Source organism: Panicum hallii, chromosome 4 (genome assembly GCF_002211085.1).
Source record: "Panicum hallii strain FIL2 chromosome 4, PHallii_v3.1, whole genome shotgun sequence".
Taxonomy (NCBI): Eukaryota; Viridiplantae; Streptophyta; class Magnoliopsida; order Poales; family Poaceae; genus Panicum; species Panicum hallii.
Window position 1 is genome coordinate 30493859 of NC_038045.1, and position 26500 is coordinate 30520358.

General features: G+C 48.1%; 1 protein-coding gene across 9 annotated transcripts in view; it reads left to right on the top strand.

Annotated features, from left to right (window-relative positions):
• Positions 1–23319: 23319 nt before the first annotated feature.
• LOC112890921 (lysine--tRNA ligase, chloroplastic/mitochondrial) overlaps positions 23320–26500 on the top strand; it is a 46181-nt gene continuing 43000 nt past the window's right edge. For all 9 annotated transcript variants that reach the window (XR_003228358.1, XR_003228360.1, XR_003228361.1 and 6 more), the window contains exons 1-2: positions 23320–23790; positions 23915–24127. Coding sequence is in view for 4 of the 9 variants with exons in the window: in XM_025957807.1 (XP_025813592.1) it covers positions 23557–23790; positions 23915–24127 (447 nt within the window). In the remaining 5 variants the exon portion in view is untranslated. The remainder of the gene's footprint in view (positions 23791–23914; positions 24128–26500) is intronic.

Here is a 26500-nt window from a genome sequence, read left to right on the forward strand (position 1 = left end):
TTGTACTCGTCGAAATAGTAGCACAACTTTCTTGATGTAATCAGAATTGTATATAAAAGTTTCTGAACTGCCAGGTATCGTATCTTGGATTCGGAGAGTACCTCGCTGACAAAGTACACAGGCCTCTGCACCCCAAATGCATGGCCTTCCTCGTTGCACTCGACTACAATAGCACTGCTGACAACATGAGTTGTTGCCGCAATGTAGAGTAGTAGATCTTCTCCCGGCAATGGTGCTGTAAGGACTAGAGGAGACTGAAGGTGATGCTTCAGGTCTTGCAAGGCTCGTTCAGCCTCCTCTGTCCACTGGAACTTGTCTTGGCGCCTCATGAGCTTGAAGAAGGGTAGTCCTCTCTCCCCAAGCTGGGAGATGAACCTGTTCAAGGCTGCCATACAGCCTGTTAGCTTCTACACATCTTTGATTGTGGTCGGAGACCCCATATCAGTGATGGTAGAAATCTTCACAGGGTTGGCTTCAATTCCCCGGTTGCTGACGATGAACCCGAGCAATTTCCCTGATGGTACTCCGAAAATGCATTTAGTTGGGTTGAGCTTCCATCAGAACCTGCATAGGCTGCTGAACATCTCTTCCAGTTCTGCAATCAGGCCATCGGGATTCCTGGTCTTGATGACCACGTCATCCACGTAGGCTTCAACGTTTCGATGCAGCTGATCGGCGAAGCACATCTGAATAGCGTGCTGATAGGTTGCTCCTACATTTTTCAAACCGAAAGATAGTTTTGTAGACGTAAGTCTCGAACGGGGTGATGAACGCGGTCTTGATTTGATCCTCCTCCTTGAGCGCAATATGGTGATATCCTGAATAACAATCAAGGAAATAAAGGAGTACACAACCCGCCGGCGAGTCGACGACTTGATCAATGCGCGGTAGCCCGAAGTGATCCTTTGGGCAATGCTTGTTGAGATCGGTGTAGTCAACACATATTCTCCATTCATTATTCTTTTTCCTTACAAGGACGGGATTAGCTACCCACTCTGGATGAATCACTTCTTTGATGAAGCCAGCCGCGAGGAGTTTAGCTATTTCCCGTTTAATTGCCTCACGCTTGTCGTGAGCAAATCTTCAAAGGCGTTGCTTTTTGGGCACAGCCTGTGGGTGTACATTCAGACTATGCTCGATCAGTTCCCTGGGCACCCCTGGCATATCCACTGGTTTCCACTCGAATATATCTCGGTTAGCCCGAAGGAAACTGATGAGCGCAAGTTCCTATTTCTCGTCCAAGCCCGCGCCAATGACGGCGGTCTTAGATGAGTCACCCTCTTGGAGCTGGATCGACTTGAGGGCCACATCGCCAGTCAACTAGATGCTCGACTTGCTGGCCTTTCTCGAAGGGATCTCCAGCCTGGCTTGAGAGAGCTGCTGTGCGGCCGCGAGTACTTCCCCTGAAGCATCTGGCACACGAGTAGTCGAAGCATACTGGATCGCCTCCTGATTGCAATCATATGACTTCTTCAAGTCACCTCGGAGAGTGAGTACTCCACTTTGTCCTGGCATCTTGAGAAGCAGATAAACATAATGCGGCACTGCCATGAATTTGGCGAGTGCCGGATGGCCCAGTATGGCATGACAAGAAGATTCAAAGTTAGCCACTTTGAATTTAACGAACTCGGTGCGGTAGTTCTCCCTCGTGCCGAAGGTGACTGAAAGAACTACAGTACCAAGTGGGTGCGCCGCATTACCTAGGACGATGCCGTAGAAAGGGGACTTGCTCGGAACCAGCTTGTCCGTGAAGTCCAGGCCCATCTTTCTTAGAGTGCTGGCGAAGATGAGGTTGAGACCGCTCCCGCCATCGATGAGCACCTTGGTGAGCCTGACTTCAGCCACCACCGGATCCAAGACCAGGGGGAACTTTCCGGGCTTCGAGAAGCTCGTGGGAAAACGAGATGGGAACCTCCGACCAACGGAGTGGTCGTGGTGCCGCCTGCTCGACGGACATGATCTCCCGGAGAAGCAATTTTTGTTCCCGCCTGGAACGGAAGTCTCCATCTCCCCCGAAGATGATGTTGACGGTCTTTGAAGCATCATGGAACTTCGTGTTGCACCCTTGGTCCTCTTGGTCGTCGTCTTCGGGTTCTTTGTCCATTGGCTTCTTGTTCTTCTTGCCACCACTGAAATTGCTGAATGTCCTCCGGAGGTGGTAACAATCGATTGCCGCGTGATTGGCACCTGGATGCCATGGGCATTTCTTCTGCAGGAGCTTCTCGAACTCCTCCTGCGTCGTTGACTTCTTGCCTCGTGAGGGATGATCCACAGCCGCGATGAGATCATCTGGCTTGCATTTTCGGGACGGACCCAAATAGTCCCGCTGGCTTTTGTCGTTGCTGTTGTCATTTGGACGCCTCAGAGTGCTGTCTTGGCGCCTCGGGAACCACTCCCGCATCTTCTCTTTCTGCTCGAACCAGTCATGCATCATGTCGTGAAGCCCCACAACAGTTTTCGGCCTGTTCCACCCGAATTCTCTGTAGATGCCTGGGTCGGTGATGCCGTTGTAGAAGCAGTCGATGATGTCTTCCTCCAAGATGTTCGCAATGGTGGCGCGGACATTGAAGAAACAACATGTGTAGGACTGTAGGAGCTCGTTACGTGCCTGTTTACATTGAGCAAGATCGTGACGAGTACCTGCGTGAGCGATTGCCCCCTGGAAATTGTCGATGAAGACCTTCTTGAGCCGCTCCCAGGAGTCGATCGAGTTTTTGCCGAGGCTCTCCAACCACGTGAGCGGTGCAGGGTCCAAGGCCATCAGGAAGTAGACGACCTTGGTGATGTTGGAACCCCCTGCGACTTCAATGGCGTTGGAGTAGCAACGTAGCCATTGCTGAGGTGCTTGCTTGCCATCGTACTTGGTGATGCCGATCGGCTTGAAGCCCTCCAGGTATTTGTAACTGCTGAACCATGCGGAGAAAGCTGGGAAACGGTCGCTGCAGTCAGTACCTTCAGTCTCGACTTCCTCGCGCACTTTGCGCCTGGAATCAATCACGGACCGCGCATCGCGGCCTTCATTGATTCGCTGGTGCAGGTCTTCTGGAGGAGGCCGGTGAATGGCCTATCGCGGGTTACCCCCTGGAGGTGGCTGCTGCCTCCCGCCAGGGGCCTGACTCCCACGAGCGTTGTCGTTGTTGCTTCGCTAAGGTCGAGGACAGCCTCCTTCCGTTCGGCGGTGATCCTGGCTTCGGCTTTCACCCACGCGCTCCTCCCTGAGGGTAGACGCCGGTTTTTGCTGATCAAGCTGGATCCAGGCTCTCTATGCATAACGAAGTGCTTGACGCATGTTCGGATCGTTACTGCGCTCGAGTATGGCCGTGACCCTGGCGATGTTGGCCACCAGAGTCCTGAAGCCCCGCTCGCTTACGGCAGCGAATTCAGTGTCAAGCTCGCAATGATGGATCGAATGCGCTCATTGACCCTCCTTTGGCGAGCTACGCGAGCGCTGTTCCGGGTCCTCCCTGCCTCACAATCGGCATCATTCTCATCGCCGGTGTTGGCTGTGGCCTCATCTTTAGAGACCGCATCAAATTCGATGATGGGCAAGTCGCCATCGTCCTCGCCTTCTTCCGTCATCAGCACCTTGCGTGAGATGAGCTCCTCAGAGCTCTCGTCGACTAGTTCAGTCGACTCCTCAACCACGGTGGCTAACGGCCTGCCCTCCTAAAAAGGCAAAGGCTCGAGGTGGGCCACAAGTCGATCCTCAGCCTCGAGTAGATCAGAAGGTTTCATGCCCTTCCAATGCATGAAATGCCCCTCTGGGGTGGAGGTGATCATCAGATCACTGGCACCAAAACAACCCGAAGCCCCCCGACGTGTGGTGGCTTCGAGCCCTCCAAGTTGGAGCAGAGAGTACAAGTCCTTCTCTAATGCGGAGAGGGACTCGGAGATGTCGGCCTCCTGGAGATTAGTGGCCAAATTGCGTAGACCGAGTCATGATTGGCTACATGAGTCCTTAGATTGGAACGAGTCCAACCCCGGAAAGTTGTTGCAGCACCGGATGAAGTCACGCCGGAAGCAGACTCCACCTCGGTCCTTGCAGCGGATGCATGGATTGACAAGTCGTCGAGATCCTCAACGAACTTGTCAAGGTCGCCGCGAGGACCCGCCATGGGAGTTTTCGGCTTCATGTCGATGACGAATTGATGGAAACTGCCCGCATCATTTGCGATGCAGACCCACAAGCCAAAAACAAATATCGTGCCCTGAGAGGGAACTGACCTGGTGAACTGGAAAGATGCCATCGAGTTCGCCGGTGGATCTTTGATGCACTCCCCTATCTAGCGCGCCAGCTGTCGGTATTTTATCGGCTGCCCACCGAGGGGTATACCCAAGGTGGTAAGTTTAGGTGAGGAGACGCCGAGATCAGGAACTCGAAGGTGCAAGGAACACAAGACTTCAGACAGGTTTGGGCCGCGAGGCGCGTAATACCCTACGTCCTGTATGGTGATTTGTATTCCCTCGGGTGTAGAATGATCTGTTTTGAGGGGGTCCCTGCCCCCCTTATATATCCGGGAGGTCAGGGTTACATGAATCCTAACCAACACTAGCCGGGAAATCGTAACCGAATACAACTCGAGTAGATTCCTTCTGTACCGACTAGCTTTATCTCCTACTCAAACGAGTAGAAAATAACTTAAATAAGAGATAAGATAGGCTTTATCTCTTAATCCTGTTTAAACTACATTATGAACACAGCCCCATAGCCCCGGGTCTGACAAAACGGGCCTTGGCAGCATTAACGCACAAGTTCGTGAAATGATATTGCGTCGGAATTTTTCACAACGAAGGCACCTGATCCACTCCATTGGACCCAAAACTCATGTTTTGGGCGTGTTTCACACCGTTTTGTAACTGCACAAAAGTCGGTGCTAAACGGGACGAACTGGTGCCATTAACACACAAGTTACGTCAGAATTTTTCGCAACAAACGCACCCGATTCACTCCACTGGACCCAAAACTCATGTTTTGGGGCGTTTCGTACCGTTTCGTTACCGCACGAAAGTCGGTGCAAAACGCGACGAACCGGTGCCATTAGCGCATAAGTTCGCTAAATGATGTCGCGTCGGAAGTTTTCTCAATGATCGCACCCGATCCACTACATTGGACCCAAAACTCATGTTTTGGGGCGTTTCGCACCGTTTCGTTACTGCATAAAAGTCGGTGCTAGACGGGACGAAGTGCTAGACGGCACCAGTTCGCTAAATGAACTTGCGTCCGAATTTTTCGCAACGAACGTACCCGATCCAATCCATTGGACCTAAAACTCATGTTTTGGGACGTTTTGCACCGTTTCGTTACTGCATGAAAGTCGACGCAAAAAGGGCCAAACTGGAGCCATTAACGCACAAGTTCGCTAAACGAACTTGTGTCGTAATTTTTTGCAACGAACGCACCTGATCCACTCCATTGGATCGAACACTCATATTTTGGGGCGTTTCGCACCGTTTCGTTACTGCACGAAAGTCATCGCAAAAAGGGTCGAACTGGTGCTATTAACGCACAAGTTCACGAAATGATGTTGCGTCAGAATTTTTCGCATCTAACGCACACGATCCACTCCATTCGACCCAAAACTCATATTTTGGGGGCGTTTCTCACCGTTTTGTTACCGCACGAAAGTCGGTGCCAAACGCGCCGAATCGGTGCCATTAACGCACCCGTTCGCTAAAGGAACTTGCATTGGAATTTTTCGCAACGAAGGCACCCGATCCAATCCATTGGACCCAAGACACTCATGTGTTGGGTGTTTCGAACCGTTTCATTACTCTATGAAAGTCGGTGCAAAACGGGCTGAACTGGTGCCATGAACGCACAAGTTCGCAAAATGATGTTGCTTTGGAATTTTTTGCAACGAACGCACCCGATCCACTCCATTGGAACCAAAACTCATGTTTTGGGACGTTTCGCACCATTTCGTTACTGCACGAAAGTCATCGCAAAAAGGGCCAAACTTGTGCCATTAACGCACAAGTTCGCTAAACGAACTTGCGCCGGAAGTTTTCACAACGAACACACCTGATCCACTCCATTTGACCCAAAACTCATGTTTTGGGGCGTTTCGCACCGTTTCGTTACTACACGAAAGTCGGTGCAAAATGGGCCGAACTGGTGCCATTAACGCACAAGTTCGCGAAATGATCCCGATCCACTCCATTGGACCCAAAACTCATATTTTGCGGGCGTTTCGCACCATTTCGTTACTGCACGAAAGTCCGTGCAAAACGCGCCGAACCGGTGCCATTAACGCACCAGTTTGCTAAAGGAACTTGCATCAAAATTTTTTGGAATGAACGCACCCGATCCACTCCATTGGACCATAACACTCATGTTTTGGGTGTTTCGCACCGTTTCGTTACTCCATGAAAGCTAGAGCAAAACGGGCCGAGCTGGTGCCATTAACGCACAAGTTCGCTAAACGATGTTGTGTCGGAATTTTTCGCAACGAACGCAGCCGATCCACTCCATTGGACCCAAAACTCATGTTTTGGTACGTTTTGCACCGTTTTGTTAGTGCACGAAAGTCGTCGCCAAAAGGGCAAAACTGGTGCCATTAACGCACAAGTTCGCTAAATGAAGTTGCGTTGGCTTTTTTCGCAACGAGCGCACCCAATCCACTCCATTAGACCCAAAACTCATGTTTCGGGGCATTTTGGGCTGTTTCGTTACTACACGAAAGTAGATGCAAAACTGGCCAAACTGGTGCCATTAGCGCACAAGTTCGCAAAATGATGTTGCGTCAGAAATTTTCTCAACGATCGCACCCGATCCAATCCATTGGACCCAAAACTCATGTTTTGGGGTGTTTCGGACCGTTTTGTTACTGCACAAAAGTTGATGCAAAACTGGCCAAACTAGCGCCATTAACGCACAAGTTCGCTAAACGAAGTTGCGTCCAAATTTTTCGCAACGAACGCAACCGACCCACTCCGTTGGACCCAAAACTCATGTTTTGGGGCGTTTCGGACCGTTTCGTTACTGCACAAAAGTCGATGCAAAACTGGCCGAACTGGTGCCATTAACGTACAAGTTCGCTAAAAAAAGTCGTGTCTGAATTTTTCGCAACGAACGCACCCGATCCACTCCATTGGACCTAAAATTCATGTTTTGGGGCGTTTCGGAATGTTTCCTTACTGCATGAAAGTCGATACAAAACTGGCCGAACTAGCGCCATTAACGCACAAGTTTGCTAAAAAAAATTACGTTGGCTTTTTTCACAACGAACGCACCTGATCCACTCCATTGGACCCAAAACTCATGTTTTGGGGTATTTCGGACCGTTTCGTTACTGCACGAAAGTCGATGCAAAACTGGTTGAACTGGTGCAATTAACGTACGAATTCACTAAATAAAGACGTGTCTGAATTTTTCGCAACGAACGCACCCGATCCACTCCATTTGACCCAAAACTCATGTTTTGGGATATTTCGGACCGTATCATTACTGCACGAAAGTCTATGCAAAACTTGCCGAACTAGCGCCATTAACGCACAAGTTCGCTAAACGTAGTTGCGTCCAAATTTTTCGCAACTAACGCAACTAACCCACTCCATTGGACGCAAAACTCATATTTTGGTGCGTTTCGGACCGTTTCGTTACTACACGAACGTCGATGCAAAACTCGCCGAACTGGTGCCATTAACGCACAAGTTCACTAAACAAAGTCGCATCTGAATTTTTCGAAACAAACGCACCTGATCCACTCCATTGGACCCAAAACTCATATTTTGGGACGTCTCGGACCGTTTCGTTACTGCATGAAAGTCGATGCAAAACTACCCGAACTAGCGCCATTAACGCCCAATTCGCTAAATCAAGTTGCGTTGGCTTTTTTCACAACGAACGCACCTTATCCACTCCATTGGACCCAAAACTCATATTTTGGGATGTCTCGGACCATTTCGTTACTGCACGAAAGTTTATGCAAAAGTTACCGATCTAGCGCCATTAACGCACAAGTTCGCTAAACGTAGTTGCGTCGAAATTTTTTGCAACGAATAAACCTGACCCACTCCATTGGACCCAAAACTCATGTTTTGGGGCGTTTCGGACCGTTTCCTTACTGCACGAAAGTCGATGCAAAACTTGCCGAACTAGTTCCATTAACCCACAAGATCGCTAAATGATGTCGCGTCTAAATTCTTCGCAATGAACGCAGCCGATCCACTCCATTGGATCCAAAACTCCTATTTTGGGGCGTTTCAGATCGTTTCGTTACTGCACGAAGGTCGATGCAAAACTTGCTGAACTAGCGCCATTAACGCACAAGTTCTCTAAATGAAGTTGCGTTGGCTTTTTTCGCAACGAACGCACCTGATTCACTCCATTGGACCCAAAACTCATATTTTGTGGCGTTTCGGATCGTTTCGTTACTGCACGAAAGTCGATGCAAAACTGGCCGAATTGGTGCCATTAACGCGCAAGTTCGCTAAACAAGGTCGATCTGAATTTTTTGCAACGAACGCAACCGATCCACTCCATTGGACCCAAAACTCATATTTTGGGACGTTTCGGACTGTTTCATTACTGCACAAAAGTCGATGCAAAACTGGCCGAACTAGTGCCACTAATGCACATGTTCGCTAAACGAAGTTGCGTCCAAATTTTTGGCAACGAACGGAACCGACCCACACCATTGGACCCAAAACTCATATTTTGGGGCGTTTCAGACCGTTTCGTTACTGCACGAAAGTCGATGCAAAACCGGCCGAACTGGTGCCATTAACGCACCAGTTCGGTGAACAAAGTCGCATCTGAATTTTTCGCAACGAACGCACCCGATCTACTCCATTGGTCCCAAAACTCATGTTTTGGGGCATTTTGGACTCTTTCGTTACTGCATGAAAGTAGATACAAAGCTGGCCGAACTAGCGCCATTAACGCACAAGTTCGTTAAACAAGGTTGCGTCCAAATTTTTCGCAACGAACGCAACCGACCCACTCCGTTGGACCCAAATCTCATGTTTTGGGGTGTTTCGGACCGTTTTGTTACTGCACAAAAGTCGATGCAAAACTGGCCGAACTGCAGCCATTAACGCACTAGTTCGCTAAACAAAGTCGCGTCTGAATTTTTCGAAACGAACGCACCCGATCCACTCCTTTGGACCCAAAACTCATGTTTTGGGGCGTTTCAGACCGTTTGATTACTGCATGAAAGTCGATGCAAAATTTGCCGAACTAGCGCCATTAAGGCCCAAGTTCGATAAATGAAGTTGTGTTGGCTTTTTTCGCAATGAACGCACCTGATCCACTCCATTGGATCCAAAACTCATGTTTTTGGGCATTTCGGACGGTTTCCTTACTGCACAAAAGTCGATGCAAAACTGGCTGAACTGGTGCAATTAACGTACAAGTTCGCTAAACAAAGTCGTGTCTGAATTTTTCACAACGAACGCACCCGATCCACTCCATTGGACCAAAAACTCATGTTTTGGGACGTCTCAGACCATTTCGTTACTGCACGAAAGTCGATGCAAAACTAGCCGAACTAGCACCATTAACACACAAGTTCGCTAAACGTAGTTGCGTCCAAATTTTTCGCAACGAACGCACCTGACCCACTCCATTGGACCCAAAACTCATGTTTTGAGGCGTTTCGGACCGTTTCATTACTGCATGAAAGTCGATGCCAAACTGGCCGAACTGGTTCCATTAACCCACAAGTTCGCTAAATAAAGTCGCGTCTAAATATTTCGCAACGAACCCAGCCGATCCACTCCATTGGACCCAAAACTCCTATTTTAGGGCGATTCGGACCGTTTCGTTACTAGATGAAAGTCGATGCAAAATTTGCTGAACTAGCGCCATTAACGCACAATTTCGCTAAATTAAGTTGCATTGGCTTTTTTTCACAACGAACACACCTGATTCACTCCTTTGGACCCAAAACTCATATTTTAGGGCGTTTCGGACCGTTTCGTTACTGCACGAAAGTCGATGCAAAACTGGCTGAACTGGAGCCATTAACGCACGAGTTCACTGAACAAAGTCGGGTCTGAATTTTTTGCAACGAACGCACCCGATCCACTCCATTGGACCCAAAACTCATGTTTTGGGGCGTTTCGGACCGTTTCGTTACTGCACAAAAGTCGATGCAAAACTGGCCGAACTAGCGCCATTAACGCACATGTTTGCTAAACGAAGTTGCGTCCAAATTTTCAGCAACAAACGCAACCGACCCACTCTGTTGGACCCAAAGCTCACGTTTTGGGCCGTTTCGGACCGTTTTGTTACTGCACGAAAGTCGATGCAAAACTGGCCGAACTGGTGCCATTAAGGCACAAGTTCGCTAAACAAAGTCGCGTCTGAATTTTTTGCAACGAACGCACCCGATCCACTGCATTGGACCCAAAGCTCATGTTTTGGGGCGTTTTGGACTGTTTCGTTACCGCACAAAAGTAGATGCAAAACTGGCCGAACTGGTGCCATTAACGCACAAGTTCGCTAAACAAAGTAGCCTTTGAATTTTTTGCAACGAACGCACCCGATCCACTCCATTTGACCCAAAACTCATGTTTTGGGGTGTTTCGTTACTGCACAAAAGACGATGCAAAACTGGCCGAACTAGCGCCATTAACGCCCAAGTTCGCTAAACGAAGTTGCGTCCAAATTTTTCGCAACGAACGCAACCGACCCACTCCGTTGGACCCAAAACTCATGTTTTGGGGCGTTTCAGACTGTTTCGTTGCTGCACAAAAGTCGATGCAAAACTGGACGAACTGGTGCCATGAACGCACGAGTTTGCTTAAAAAAGTCGCGTCTGAATTTTTCGAAATGAATGCACCCGATCCACTCCTTTGGACCCAAAACTCATATTTTGGGGCGTTTCAGACTGTTTGATTACTGCATGAAAGTCGATGCAACACTTGCCGAACTAGCGCCATTAACGCAGAAGTTCGCTAAATTAAGTTGCGTTGGCTTTTTTCGCAATGAACGCACCCGATCCACTCCATTGGAACCAAAACTCATATTTTGGGGCGTTTCAGACTGTTTGATTACTGCATGAAAGTCAATGCAACACTTGCCGAACTAGCGCCATTAACGCAGAAGTTCGCTAAACGAACTTGCGTCGGAATTTTTCACAACGAACACACCTGATCCACTCCATTGGACCCAAAACTCATGTTTTGGTGCGTTTCACACCATTTCGTTACTGATAGAGTCGGAGTGCCCGATCTTTCGGTGAGTGGAGTTAATTTCGATCTGGTGGAAGATGACCCTCACGATCCGACTACGACGAGCGAGCCCGAAGCGCCAATGCAATCGCTGAACCAACTTCCTGTGGTTACCGACCTTGTTGATGCAAGATCAGCCTGATCACGAAGATCGTTTCCTGCACGCAATCGAAGAACGAACAAGAAAAAGATGCGAGCAATCACAATATCACTCGAAGGTGGAGTTCTGAATCTCATGAGGACAGCGCGTATTTGCGCGTGTTCGAGAGTAGCTAAAGATAGATGTAAAAATAAAACTCGAGTCTGGAAAGCAATGATGCCTCTATCTAAATAGAGAAAGAGAGGGGCGCAACCCTAGGAAAGGGGCGGCCAAGGAGAGGGCGCAGCCCCTCGTGGTGGTCAGCCCTAGGCGCCCACGCAAGGGCCTCAGTTGGGCCAGCATCTATTCTTCTGGGCCTTCGTTCTTCAGTAGCATGACGAAGTTCAGTTCTCTTGCACGGGCCCGAGTGATTGGCCCAGAAGGAGGTGGCGCCTGGGGTGGAGAAGCATCTGGTGTCGCTGGAAAAGGTGCTGCTGGCGTAGACGTACTTGTGTTGTAGTTGATGTCCTCATCATCCTCCCCTTCTAGAACTGAAGTCGTCCTCGACGGCAACTCCTCATCCTCGCCCACATATGGCTTCAAATCTGCAACATTAAAACTAGTGGAAACACCAAGCTCCGCAGGCAGGTCAAGGACATAAGCATTATCATTAATCTTGGTTAGCACCTTAAAAGGACCAGCAGCACGAGGCATCAATTTAGAACGGCGTAAAGTAGGAAACCGATCCTTTCTCAAATGCAACCAAACCATATCACCAGGTTCAAAAGTAACAAGTTTTCGACCTTTACTACCAGCAACCTGATATTTAGCATTAGCAGCAGCAATGTTTTGTTGAGTCTGTTCATGCAAATTAATCATGTGTTCAACATGGGCAACAGCATCTATGTGTGGGGCGTCCGCAGCATCAAGCGAAAACAAATCAATAGGCGCCCGAGGAATATAACCATAAACAATCTGAAAAGGGCACATCTTTGTAGAAGAATGTGTTGCATGATTATAAGCAAACTCAACATGAGGCAGGCAATCTTCCCAACGTTTCAAATTTTTGTCTAAAACAGCTCTAAGCATGGTTGACAAAGTTCTATTAACCACCTCAGTTTGCCCATCAGTCTGAGGGTGACAAGTTGTGCTAAACAGCAATTTAGTTCCCATTTTATTCCAAAGTGATCTCCAAAAATGACTGAGAAACTTAGCATCACGATCAGAGACTATTGTATTCGGAATACCATGCAAACGAATAATCTCTCGAAAGAACAATTCAGCAACACTGCTAGCATCATCAGTCTTATGACATGGTATAAAATGAGCCATTTTGGAGAATCTATCAACAACCACAAAAATGCTATCCCTCCCCTTCTTAGTTCTAGGCAATCCCAAAATAAAGTCCATAGAAATATCAAGCCAAGGGGAAGTAGGGACAGGCAACGGCATATACAAACCATGGTTGTTCAGTCGTGACTTAGCTTTCTGACAAGTAGTGCAGCGGGCAACAAGGCGCTCGACATCACGGCGCATCCGGGGCCAAAAGAAGTGGGCGGCCAGCACCTCATGCGTCTTGTAGATGCCAAAGTGTCCCATGAGACCGCCTCCGTGTGCTTCCTGTAACAACAAAAGACGTACCGAGCTTGCTGGAACACACAGCTTGTTAGCGCGAAACAGGAACCCATCCTGCATGTGAAATTTGCCCCATGGTTTGCCATCCATACAATGAGCTAAGATATCTTTAAAATCAGCATCATCAACATATTGATCTTTCATAGTTTGCAAGCCAAAGATTTTAAAATCTAATTGGGACAGCATGGTATATCGACGAGACAAAGCATCAGCAATGACATTTTCCTTCCCATTCTTGTGTTTAATAATGTAAGGAAAAGACTCAATGAATTCTACCCAATTAGCATGACGACGGTTCAGATTTGTTTGGGTACGAATATATTTCAAAGCCTCATGATCAGAATGGATGATAAACTCGCGATGCCAAAGATAGTGCTGCCATGTTTGCAAAGTGCGAACTAAAGCATAAAGCTCCTTATCATAAGTAGAATATCTCAGGCTAGCACCGCTAAATTTCTCACTAAAATAAGCAACCGGTTTTCCTTCTTGTAATAAAACAGCACCTAGCCCAATACCGCTAGCATCACATTCAAGCTCAAACACTTTATTAAAATCAGGCAATTGCAAGAGGGGAGCATGTGTTAACTTATCTTTCAAAGTGTTGAACGCTACCTCCTGCGAGTCACCCCAAGCAAATGGCGCACCTTTCTTTGTAAGCTCGTGCAAAGGGGCTGCAATGGAACTGAAATCACGGACGAACCGACGGTAGAATCCTGCAAGTCCAAGGAAGCTCCGAATCTGTGTAACCGTCGTCGGTGTAGGCCATTCCCGAATGGCATCAATCTTGCTGCTGTCCACCTCAATGCCCTGCGGAGTCACAACATAACCAAGAAACGAAACACGTTGCGTGCAAAAGATGCATTTTTCCACGTTAGCAAATAAGCGAACTGCACGCAACGCATCAAAAACAGCACTCAAATGTTCTAAATGCGCTTCCATAGTCTTGCTGTAAATAAGGATATCATCAAAATAGACAACAACAAACAATCCTATGAAGGGCCTTAGAACTTCGTTCATCAAACGCATAAACGTGCTGGGAGCATTAGTCAAACCAAACGGCATAACCAACCATTCATATAACCCAAATTTCGTTTTAAAAGCCGTTTTCCATTCATCACCCAGTTTCATCCGAATCTGATGGTAACCACTACGCAAATCAATTTTAGTGAAAAGAGTGGCGCCACTAAGCTCATCTAGCATATCATCAAGGCGTGGTATAGGGTAGCGATAACGGATGGTGATGTTATTAATAGCGCGACAGTCTACACACATACGCCATGAGCCATCTTTCTTTGGAACAAGTAACACAGGAACTGAGCAAGGGCTAAGAGACTCACGAATGTAACCCTTGTCAAGCAACGCCTGCACCTGGCGCTGGATCTCCTTCGTCTCATCTGGATTTGTACGGTATGGTGCGCGGTTCGGAAGCTGTGCGCCGGGAATGAGATCGATCTGATGCTCAATTCCACGGAGTGGGGGAAGACCCGGTGGCAAGTCTTTGGGAAAGACATCAGCGTACTCCTGCAAAAGGTTAGCAACCGCAGGAGGAATATCCAAAGACGGTGCATCATCAAGTGAAACGAGCATTGTAGAGCATACAAGTGCATAGCAGGGCAAGTGAGCATCACGGAGATCATCAAAATCAGCACGTTGAGCAAGTAAAACAGGAGCATTCAACTTGATTTCAGAATTAGAAGTCGATGGTGATGGTTCAAGTTGTTTAGCATTCCTAGCAGCTCGAGCACGATCATCTTTAACAATTTGTTCAGGTGTCATTGGATGTATAATTATTGTCTGACCCTTAAACATGAAAGAATAATGATTCGAACGACCATGATGCAAGCTATCAGTATCATATTGCCAAGGTCTACCAAGTAACAAAGAGCATGCTTCCATGGGAATAACATCACAATCGACAAAATCAGAATAAGCACCCATGGAGAAAGGGACACGCACTGACCGTGTTACTCTAATTTTTCCACCATCATTAAGCCACTGAATGTGATATGGATTCGGATGCTTACGAGTGGGTAATGACAACTTCTCGACCAGCAAGGTACTCGCCAAGTTGTTGCAGCTGCCGCTGTCGATGATGATGCGAATCGACCGCTCGTGCACAACACCCTTTGTATGGAACAGAGTGTGTCGTTGATTCTTCTCGGGCGGAGCGACCTGTGTACTAAGAACACGCTGCGCAACAAGACTTTCATACCTATCGGCGTCGCCCGGGTTGACATGTACCTCCGCCTTAGCTGCATGGTTAGTGGCAAGCATAGTATGATGAGTGTCCTCAGAATCACTAGCGGACGAGTACTCACCATTGTCACGTATGAGCAAGGTACGCTTGTTGGGGCAGTCCCGAATCACGTGCCCAAATCCTTTGCAACGATGGCACTGAATATCCCGTGTACGTCCTGTGGAAGAAGCAGCGCTTGTGGACGGGGGTGCTGCAGGTTTGGCCGGCCTCTCGCGCGGTGTAGTGCTGGTCGTGGATGGCGCATGCAGGGCAGGCGCTGAGCTGGTTGCCGGGCTTCTTCCTGCAAAAGAGTTAGAAAATGTCTTCGAGCGGCGACCCTGCACTTCACGTTCAGCTTTGCAAGCATATGCAAACAATGTGGTCATATCATTATATTCCTTATAATCAAGTATGTCCTGAATTTCGCGGTTTAAACCACCGCGAAAACGTGCCATAGCAGCGTCGTCTGTCTCAAACAAACCACAACGAATCATACCTTTTTGTAGCTCCTGATAGTAGTCCTCAACAGATTGTTGACCTTGTCGAAAGCACTGCATTTTTTCAAGCAAATCTCGTGCATAATATGAAGGGACAAATCTGTGTCGCATGGCAGCTTTTAATTGAGTCCAGGTGGTGGGAGGGGGATGTTTTTGCTTATATTCACGCCACCAAATTAAAGCAAAATCAGTAAATTCACTAATAGCAGCTTTAACTTGAGAACTAGCAGGAATATCATGGCATGAAAATTTCTGGTCGACCTCTAGTTCCCAATCAAGATATGCAGCAGGATCATATTTGCCATTAAAAGATGGGATTTTAAATTTAATCTTAGCAAATGGGTCATTATGTTGATGACGTACCACACGGCGGGCACGACCACGGCGAGCTCCCTCTTCCGGCTCCGTGTCACCGCCATAATCCTGCTGCAACTCTGTGATCGTTGCGTTCAATGCGTCTAGCCGTGCCACGATGGTGTCGAGAGTGGTCCTAGCGGCCGTCTGAGCGAGGTCGAGCTGATCGAACCTCTCGGTCGATGACGTGATCGTCGAGTCAAGCCGTTCATGCATCGTCTTGATGTCCGCAGCAAGTCCGTCAACTTGTGTCCGCATGTCCTGCAGCTGTTCATCCGCTGTGCCTTCGTCGCCTGCCATGGTTAGCGCAAACACAAAAACAAATCCTACGACTAGAAGGGTGTAATGCGCTCACAAAAGTGCTATTATCAAATTCTTATCCGTTCTTACCACACACACAGGGGCGAACTGCAACCAACTGGTGGAACTCACGAAAGAATGGAGGAGCGATTGCCTGGAGAAACAAAAACTGCTCGTCGTAGAAATATGTGGAGTTCTGGGTAGGCTGCACTCAAAGCAAGGATTAGCACAATCAAACAATAGATGCAAAGTTGAATTATAGTGCTAACACACGTACAAAAGCTGCTGGAAACAAGTGAAACCGAAAGGACAGATGCAAGGAAGGTGGCAAAGATGGAGAAGGCACAACAAAAAGAGCTGTTTTTCGGTTTTTCTTTTTTTTTGTTTGCTGTTCTCTTTTTTTTTTTGCCAGGAGTCCTCAAAACCGATAATATGAACAAAGAGGATCTAAAACAGCAAGTTACGGCACACACTTTTTCCGAAAGTACAGGGGTATTCCGGTAAAAAGAAGAGAGATACGGATATGAAAACTGGCACGGCGTGGGAAGGGGGGGGGGAAATAACCTGGGCAGGTGACCGAGTTGGTCACGGCGCGTTTGTGGAGGTGGAGTGGGGGGAAGGGGCGATCGAGTCTGAATCGGTCCCGACGTGCGTAGAGGGATTTGCGGCCGTCCTGTGCCCGGACTCCTTTCCCGTTCCTCTTTTTTTTCTTTTTTTTTTGACTTTCCTTTTTTTTTCGGTTGCTTTCTTTCCCTTTTTTTTTTTACTTTCCTTTCACACAGGCGTGCGGGAGGACGAACAGGGCCGGCGGCGCGACGGCACGTGTGACCAGGGCGCGATCAGGGGAAAAGGGTGCGGCGTGTGTGGTAGGGTTGCGGCGTGCGTGGGGCAAAAAGGAAGGTGAACAGCAAGATGGAAGGGCGGCGCACTAGGTGTGAAGAGATAGGAACAAGGCGATGAGAAAAACAAAAACACAAGTAACCAGCAACAATTGAAGTGTACAGCACACAAATTCAACAACGCAAGTATTGAAAGAATGCGCGAGGCTAAAAAGGTTGCTGGGACAAGATCTAACCTGAAAATAAATTTTTGTTTTGGTTTTTGTGGACTGTAGGAAGGAAAAAAAAACACTCGATAAACTCACCGATCAACCTGGAAAGCTGATACCACTTGATAGAGTCGGAGTGCCCGATCTTTCGGTGAGTGGAGTTAATTTCGATCTGGTGGAAGATGACCCTCACGATCCGACTACGACGAGCGAGCCCGAAGCGCCAATGCAATCGCTGAACCAACTTCCTGTGGTTACCGACCTTGTTGATGCAAGATCAGCCTGATCACGAAGATCGTTTCCTGCACGCAATCGAAGAACGAACAAGAAAAAGATGCGAGCAATCACAATATCACTCGAAGGTGGAGTTCTGAATCTCACGAGGACAGCGCGTATTTGCGCGTGTTCGAGAGTAGCTAAAGCTAGATGTAAAAACAAAACTCGAGTCTGGAAAGCAATGATGCCTCTATCTAAATAGAGAAAGAGAGGGGCGCAACCCTAGGAAAGGGCGGCCAAGGAGAGGGCGCAGCCCCTCGTGGTGGTCAGCCCTAGGCGCCCACGCAAGGGCCTCAGTTGGGCCAGCATCTATTCTTCTGGGCCTTCGTTCTTCAGTAGCATGACGAAGTTCAGTTCTCTTGCACGGGCCCGAGTGATTGGCCCAGAAGAAGGTGGCGCCTGGGGTGGAGAAGCATCTGGTGTCGCTGGAAAAGGTGCTGCTGGCGTAGACGTACTTGTGTTGTAGTTGATGTCCTCATCAGCTGGGCTTGGGAAGGCGGAGGGCTGGGCGTGCGTTGGCGGTCGTGGGGGTGCCGGGGTGCCCCTCGGCCCTATTTATAGGCGCTCGAGGCGGTGGAGGGGCGGGGCCGTGCGGTGGCCGGCCACCGAGCTGGCGGACGCCATTAATGGCGTTCGGCCGCTCGCGGCTGTCGTGGTGCGGCAGTGGCGAGGGCGCCGAGGTGTCGTACGTGGGGGCTGTGCTGGCACAGAGGTAGAGAAGCGACGGCGCGCGCGGTGGGGCGGAGTGCCAGCGGCGGGCGGCGCGGCACGCGCGGAACAGAGCGCGCGCGTGGGCGCTCGGTGCGGCGAGGCGCGGGCCAGGGCGAGGCGCGAGCGACGGACGGCGCGGCGCGGCGCACGGCCACGCGTTGTGCGTGCGCGTGCGTCGCGGCACGGCCGGGCAGAGCAGGCGCACGGCCGGCCAGTGTTCTGGCGCGCGGCAGAGGAAAGAAAGGAGAGGGAGAAGGGAAGAGGGGGAAAGAAGAAAGAAGGGAAGAAAAAGGGAAAAAAAGGGAAGAGAGGAAAAGAAAGAAAGAAAGAGAAAGAGAGATTGGGAAAAAAGAAAAGAAAAGAAATGGGAAAAAGGAAAAGAAGAAGGAGAGGGAGAGAGGGGGCGCGTCGGCGCCGATCGCGGCGGCGACCGCGGCCGGTCGGCCACGCGCGCGACATTCGCGCGCTGCACGAGGAGAAAGGGATTGCGTCGGCGCTGATTGCGGAAAGCGGTCGCGCGCGGTCGTCGGACCGCCGAGTGGTGCGGGGTGAGACAGTGGTCAAGCTCGGTGTCGGTCGGAAGGGGTTAGGGCTAAGGTTTTGACGATGAACGGTTTTGAAACACTCTAGCACGCAATTTAATTTGGTGAATTTTCAGGGCGTCACAGAGTGCGAGTTTCATCGTACCCCATATAAAAAAAGACTTAAAAACTACTCGGGGCTTGAGCACCTCACAGTCTCGATGCAGCCAAGGAAGTACTCGAAAGATACCTTCAAGACGGAGTTCGGGAGAACTCGAAAACACCTTCAAAAGTATTCGGAAGCCTGCAGTACTCGACTACGAAGAGCTTGGGGGCTTGTCAGACCCGGAGCCACGGGACTGCGCACATGGCGTACATATTCTAGGATAAGAGATGGGACATGGCCCACGCCCTACACCAGTTGTAACTACCTGTACAGAAGTAGGACTAGTCGGAATAGAAGGAAACTACCTGAATAGTACTCAGGTAGGACTCCTAAGCTATTATCGGGCTAGAATTTTCATGTAACCCTGCCTCCCCCTCCCCCGACTATATAAGGGCGGGTAGGGACCCCCTCCAAATGAATCCACGTCTAAGATAATACAAACCACCACACAGGGCATAGGAAATTGCACATACTACGGCCTGAGCCTGTCTAAAGTTCCGTGTTCCTTGCACCTTCGAGTTCCAAATCTCGGCGACACCTTACTTACAATCTACCTCCTCAGGGGTATCTCTCGGTGGGCTTGAAGGTTAAACACCGACACCGAGGATTATTTTTCTTCCAACTTGAGACTACATACATGATAAGCTTGCAAAAAAGGTTAGTCTCAAAATCACAAACCACAAGATAGATCCCCCTAAATGTATGCATACAAGTATTCGAATTACTTGTCGGAGACATGTACTAGTCAATGACGATATTGGGAAGTTGTTTTATGACTTGGATTTGGCACATAAGATAAAAACAAATAAAAGCTAGTGCCATTTTCCTACAACTAATAAACCATGTAGGTTGCTAATGGGTTAGAGAGAAACACAAGCAACCTACCATAAGAAAGATTACTCTAGGCAATGCAAAGGAATTTAAATATGCTCATGCAATCCTAGACAAGTATATGAACTAGATGCTAATTGAAATTGCATGAAAGTACATCTACTTACCTAAGTTACCTATGGAGGATTTGGGTATTGGATGGATCAAGAATTTTGCAATTTGCTTCAATTCTTGATAAACTTGGCATAGGTATGAACAACTTCTTCTTTTGTAGCCAAGTCTCCAAATCCTCCTGAGTCCCATAGACTCTAAGTCGCCTTTGGAACCCAAACCTTCCTGGAGCCCTTCATGGTAGAAATGATTTCCTTGGGCACCCAAATAGGTTGGTTCCACCCCTTGCCTTGCTTGCTGATCATGTGAGCCACCACCTTGTTTTCTTTCTTCTTGAGGAGATAGGGTGTGATCCTTTTCTTGTCAACATTCAAGTAAGACTTGGTGTTGTAGTGGACTTTCTTCATGTTTTCTTCCCCAGTCTTTTTATTCTTGCACTCATAGGACTTGTGGCCTTCTTGATGACATAAGTAGCAAGTCACGGTTGCTCCCTTCTCAAGCTTCTTCACCATCTTCGGACGGTTATCTTGAGAAGGTTGTTTCTTGCACTTATAACAACTTTTATTTTCCTTTAGCATTGACAAGCCATTTATGATCCTTGTCACTTCTTGCTTGAGCTCGTCATTTTCTTGGGCAAATGAGATCATCACAAGTTTCTACAACAACATTCTTAACACAAATCTCATTGCAAGAGGGTGAGTTAGATTCATCAATCAAATCAATACAAGAAGTAGAGGCATTCTTTTTAGACTCAAAGATAGATTTGGATGCCTTTTTAGAGGTAGTTTTAGTTTGTTCAAGAATCTCAATTTTCTTGGTTAGCTCATCATTTTGATCAATAATCATATCAAAATTTTCAGCCGATTCTTTATAATTGGATGACGAGCTAGCCAATTTTCCTTTGTTTTCGTTGTTTTTAGAAAAAAGTTTTGTTATTGCTACCTCTTGAGTGCAAACAAGATCCACAAGTTCATGAATTGAAGTACAAGCTTATCATCACTTACATCGCTATCACTCATACCTTTGGCCATAAGGCAAATATGCGATGAGCTTGATGAATGCAAGAAGGTACATGGCTTGTGGTGGCTTTCTTCATCACTTGAGCTTGTCATATCAAATCCAACCTTTGCAATGCTAGTGAAATCCTTATTGCTTGCCTTTCTTTCCTTCTTCTTTTGCTTGCGTCTTGCTTTCATGAGGGGACAATATTCTATGTAGTGTCCCTTTTTGCCACAACCAAGACATTCCTTTTTCTTGTTCTTCTTTCTTTGGTTGTAGCTCACTAATTGTTCAATGGTAGTCGGGACACCCTTTGAGTTGACCTTCTTGAGTAGCTTGTTGACTCCTTTGATAAGTTGCTTGATTTCTTCACTATCATCGAAGGAGCTACAACTTGATCATCATCATCTTCCTCCTCTTCATCATCACTACTCACATTTTCACTTGAGCTTGATTCTTGCTCTTGAGCTTTCTTTCTGATGTGGAAGATTCTTGTTTATCTTCAATTTTTTTCTCTTTTTCTTCTTTGCTTCATGTACCAACATCTTGACTTGAAGAACAAGGTTCTTTGTCAATCTTTATAGATAGCTCATGAGCGATGATCTTGCTTAATACTTGAGTTGGTTTCATCTTCCTCAAATTCTCAAACACGTGGAAGTAGGTGACGATGGCGGAGTATTGGTCCTTAGGAAGTACTTGGATGATCTTTCTTGATATGTCCTCATCACTCAACTTGGTCAAACCTATTTCACTTAGCTCATTGACAATAACATTTAAATGTGAGTACATGTCATTAGCTAATTCATTAGGTATCATTTTAAAAGAATTAAAAGCTTCTTTGACCAAGAGATATTTTTGCTCCCTAACATCTTTCGTGCCTTTATGGAGCTCCTCGACCGTGTTCCAAATTTTGTGATTATACACTCTATTGAACACTTCCATGCTAAGGAATTCTAGAAGAGAATTCCGAGCAATGGCATTGAGATGTATCTCTTTTTCATCGGCATTAGTGGGGTTTGTTGGCTAGGTTAGGGGTTTTATTCCTTCATTTGTCACTCTCCAAACACCTAAACCTTTTGCTTCTAGAAAGCATGACATACGAACATACCAATAGGGGTAGTTTGTGCCATCAAAGTGTGGAGGCCTACCGAGACACTCCTAACATCTTCGGATGTCATTTTGCTCAATGGCGGTGAAGCCAAAGGTCCAAAAATGAGCACCGACTCTGATAAAAATTGAAAGGACCGTGACACCCTAAGGGGGGTGAATTAGGTGTTCTAAAAACTAAGACTCTAAGCACATATAAAAACCTATATCAAAATCTATCTAGATGTGCATTAGATTTTTCTATGTCTTGTTATCCCTACCGTACAAAAATTTTGCACCCTAGGTATCCTACAAACTACACATGGCAATTCTAGGAAAGATAAACGCGGAATGTAAGTGCAAAGTAAGTGCGGAAGGAAATAGGGTAGGGAAGGCAAACTCCCGGCGTGGCGACATGGCAATTTTTACCGAGATATCGGAAAGCAACGCTTTCCACTAGTCCTCGTTGTTGGAGCTCCTCTCAAGGAAATACCCACGCAAAGAGCATAAACTTCCCGGTCGAATAACTCCGTAGGATAGCCAATGGACCTTCCCACACGCAAGTGGGTCTCCGCTTAGCCTCTCCCGGATGCTCCCCGCCGTCTTCACTAGGTAGAGCTTCGGCAAAATACTAAGGGCCTCTCCTCCCTCTCACAACTATTGGCGGCCACTCCACAAACGCGGTTGGAGAGTCTCGCAAGACTTTTAAGCCCTGGATTTACAACTCTTGGTGCGCGCAAGCACCGATACAATGGAGGTGTGCAAACTCGCCTAACTCTAGGCTAAACCCTAAAGCAATACGCTAAAAGGGCTAAACTAGCACTAATCAAGCTCTAAGACTTATGCTAATTCCCTTAATCTTCTCACGAGCTCTTTGGTGGATTGAGCGCTAAAATATATGTGGAACACAAGCCAATATCTTTCCTGAGCTCAAACACTCACCAAATGAATGGAGCATGGAGTATATATAGCCCAAACCAAAGGAATTAGTTGTTGCAACTCACAACAGCAACTCTGTGTATCACCGACTAAATCATTGAGCACATGAGAATCACTGCCGAATTAACCGGTAGTCTCCACCCCAGCTTGCCGTTGATAGCTATTGCGTCGCTGGCTTCTTGACCCCACTTGCATCACCGACTAAATCGGTGAGTACTTTTTGGCATGACTGAATAAATTGGTCAAACCAAAGCCGATCTTATTCTTCACAGCATCACCGACTAACTCGCTGCTTCCTTGATCAGCCTAATCGAATGAATCAATCAAAGCAGAGCCAATCTTCATCTTGCAGCGTCACCGACCAATTCGCCGACTATTTTTGACAACATTAGGAACGCCTTTAATCCGTTCACAGTTCACCGAACGCAGCCGCCAGCAGAACCCTATCCTCGGGCCCGCGTTGTCCGTCCGTCGCGGTGAACAACTGGCCCCTCTCCCACTGCGGCTAGCCGCCGGTGCAACCAGATTAGTTCTGTTCGGCCGGCCGTCCGTTCCCGGAAACTCCAGCAGACCCATCCGGCCCGGAGTAATGGAGGCTCTGCGGGCATGGAGGGCCTCCAATCTCCTCGGCTTCGCGGCCTCCCGCGCCGTCACCGCCGCCTCCGCGGCGAGGCCACTCCGCCTCCGTTGCTGCTCTGCGGCTGCCCCCACGACGAACCAGAAGCAGCCGCCGCCGCCGCCGCTGCCTCAGGACCGTCGTCGCCGCAGTACCTCCACCTCCACCTCCGACCGCGACTCCATCCGCGCCATCCGCCTCAAAAAGGTCAGGTTTGCCTTGCTGTGCGTATTCAGTTCTGCATTGTTTGGTGCGAGCGTTCTGTTACCCCCAATTCTTGGTCGGTGCTTCTACTGATATGCTTGGGGTCGTTCGTCTGTCTGGTTGCTAGGTTGAGGAGCTAAGAGGAAAGGGTTATGAGCCATATGCGTACAAGTGGGATAGGACTCACACGACTAAGGAGCTTCAGGAAGAGTACACCCATCTTGAAAATGGTGAAGTCTGTGAGGAGGCAGCGGTCTCCATTGCCGGCAGGATTGTTGCCCGAAGGGCATTTGGAAAGCTTGTTTTCATGACTGTAAGAGATGATACTGGGACTATTCAGGTAGGTCCTTGGCTTCTTGCAACTGACTTGCTTTATTTCGTCAGCCAACTTGATTTTCAGTCAGCTTAATGTTTGCAGTCAACACTCATATAATGCGATCTTGTCTAGCATTCTCTTGTGCTTTGCTAACTTATCATGGTTACCATTTCACCTTGGAATTTCATATAAAGTGGATATGCTACTTGATAGTGTTGCACTTTTAAGCCATTTGTACATAGCACACTCTTGTGAGTTCATCCGGGTTGATGTGGTGTGCATTCAGGAGACAAAAATGACAGAGGTCTCTCATGGAACTATCCTATCCACACTTGGTTCAAATTTCGATAATTACGTAGCGCTACCATCAGATGGCGCATCGGTAGGAATCCTTGTCGCTTGGCGGCATTGCATTGGGCCTGCTAGCACATAAAGAGTTGATTCTTTTAGCACCGTCCAATTCCATCCCAACACCCAAGATTGGTGGCTCACAATTGTGTATGGGCCTCAAAGCAACGAGGAGAAGCTGCTGTTCCTACAGGAACTAAGAGATATCTGTGATGCTTGTCAAGGACCTTGGATTGTGATGGGTGATTTCAACCTTATTTATAAGGAGGACACAAGACAATAGCAACCTGAACTGGGCTATGATGGGAAGGTTTAGGAGATTAATTAATGATTTGGCTCTGGATGGTATCCCTCTCCATGGTTGCAAGTTTACCTGTGGTCAAATGGTCCAGACTCCAACTTTGGTCAGGCTGGACAGGATGCTGTTCTATCAGGTGGGAACGGCTCTTCCCAAATTGCCATTTCCAAAGTGCTTCCACTGATGGCTCGGATCACTGTCCACTATTATTGGTTTTGCATGATAATAGACTGGGTGAAATGAGGTTTCATTGAGTTTTTCTGGACTAACATTGATGGTTTCCTGGATGTGGTGACAAATGCTTGATCTTCTGTACCAGTGAGTGATCGCCCTTTTGACACCCTTACTAAAAAATTCAGAGCCACCACCGAAGAGTTAGAAAGCTGGAGTTAGAACTCAGAAGTGTGTTGGGAATGTTAAATTGCAGCTCAGCTTGGCTAGGGAGATTCTTCGCCAGTTTGAAATCGCGCAAATGTCTCGCTTGCTATCAGAGGAGACTTAGCTGCGTAATACTCTGAAAAAACACTCCCTCTCTTTGTCATCTCTCAAGTGGACCATTCAAAGGAACCATTCCAGAATATGGTGTCATAGTGAAGGTGACGCCAACACTGCTTTATTTCAGGCCCATGCTAGGCATCGCAAATGTAGAAACTTCATTGTTAAGCTTGTTTGAGGGAGATCAAGTGCTCACCTGGCCATGATGAGAAGTGCTGTACACAATTTTTTATAGTTCTCTTCTGGAATGAGTTTGGACAGAGAGTATACAGTTAATTTGAATGAACTGGACATCAATTCTTATGATTTGGCAGCACTTGTGGCCCCCTCCTCCGAGGAGGAAGTTTGGAAGACAATCTGCCAGTTATCATCGGACAAGGCCCCGGGACCCGATGGGTTTACTGGGAACTTCTACAAGGCTTGCTGGCCGATCATAAAGAATGACATTATGGCTGCAATTCCTGCGGTATGGAGCAGAATTGTGTAACGTGGGGCTCCTCAATTCAGCATATATATCATCCTCCTTCCCAAGAAATATTATGCACTGCATATCAAGGATTTCCGTCCAATCAGTTTGGTTCACAGTTTTACAAAACTGATCACCAAGATCCTTGCGAGTCAACTGGCTAGCTGGCTCCATCAAATGGTAACTCCTAATCATAGTTCGCCAGTATCGAGGAAGCAGCTGTCGTCTATGCCGAGAGGTTCAGGATCTGTGCCTAACGAAGTGTGTCCTCTGTGACCGAGTCACAGGATGGTACTGCACGGGGGCGGTTGGGAGGGGGTGCCGGTGGATGAGCAGCAGCTGCTGGCACAGGTGCTGCAGGAGCCGCTGGAGCCGTCTCGGCAGCTGCAGGAGCCTTGTCCAGGTGTCCGTGGTCGGCGGCTGTAGGGGCAGCAACGTGGCGCCCAGGAGCAGGTGCAGGCCTTGCCGTAGGTTCTGGGCGGTGTCCAGGAGTGGGCCGGGTAGGTCGAATGAGCGGCCCGTGGAGCAGAATGGTGGGATCGTCATCAGGGTCGTTGACCTATGGTGGCACCGTTGTAGAGCGCAGCTGCTAAACGCCCTTTGGATGGAGCGACCGTGCAGGAGGGTGGCAAGTGCTCTACGTCCATGGATGGAGCGCTTGCAGGGGACCTGTCGACAAGGAAATCGAATGTGGAAGTAGGTGGAGCTGTTGGTAGTGCACCGAATGGGAAGCTTCCCTCATCGAAGACAACATGGCGTGAAATGATGACGTGATGAGTGGTGAGGTCTA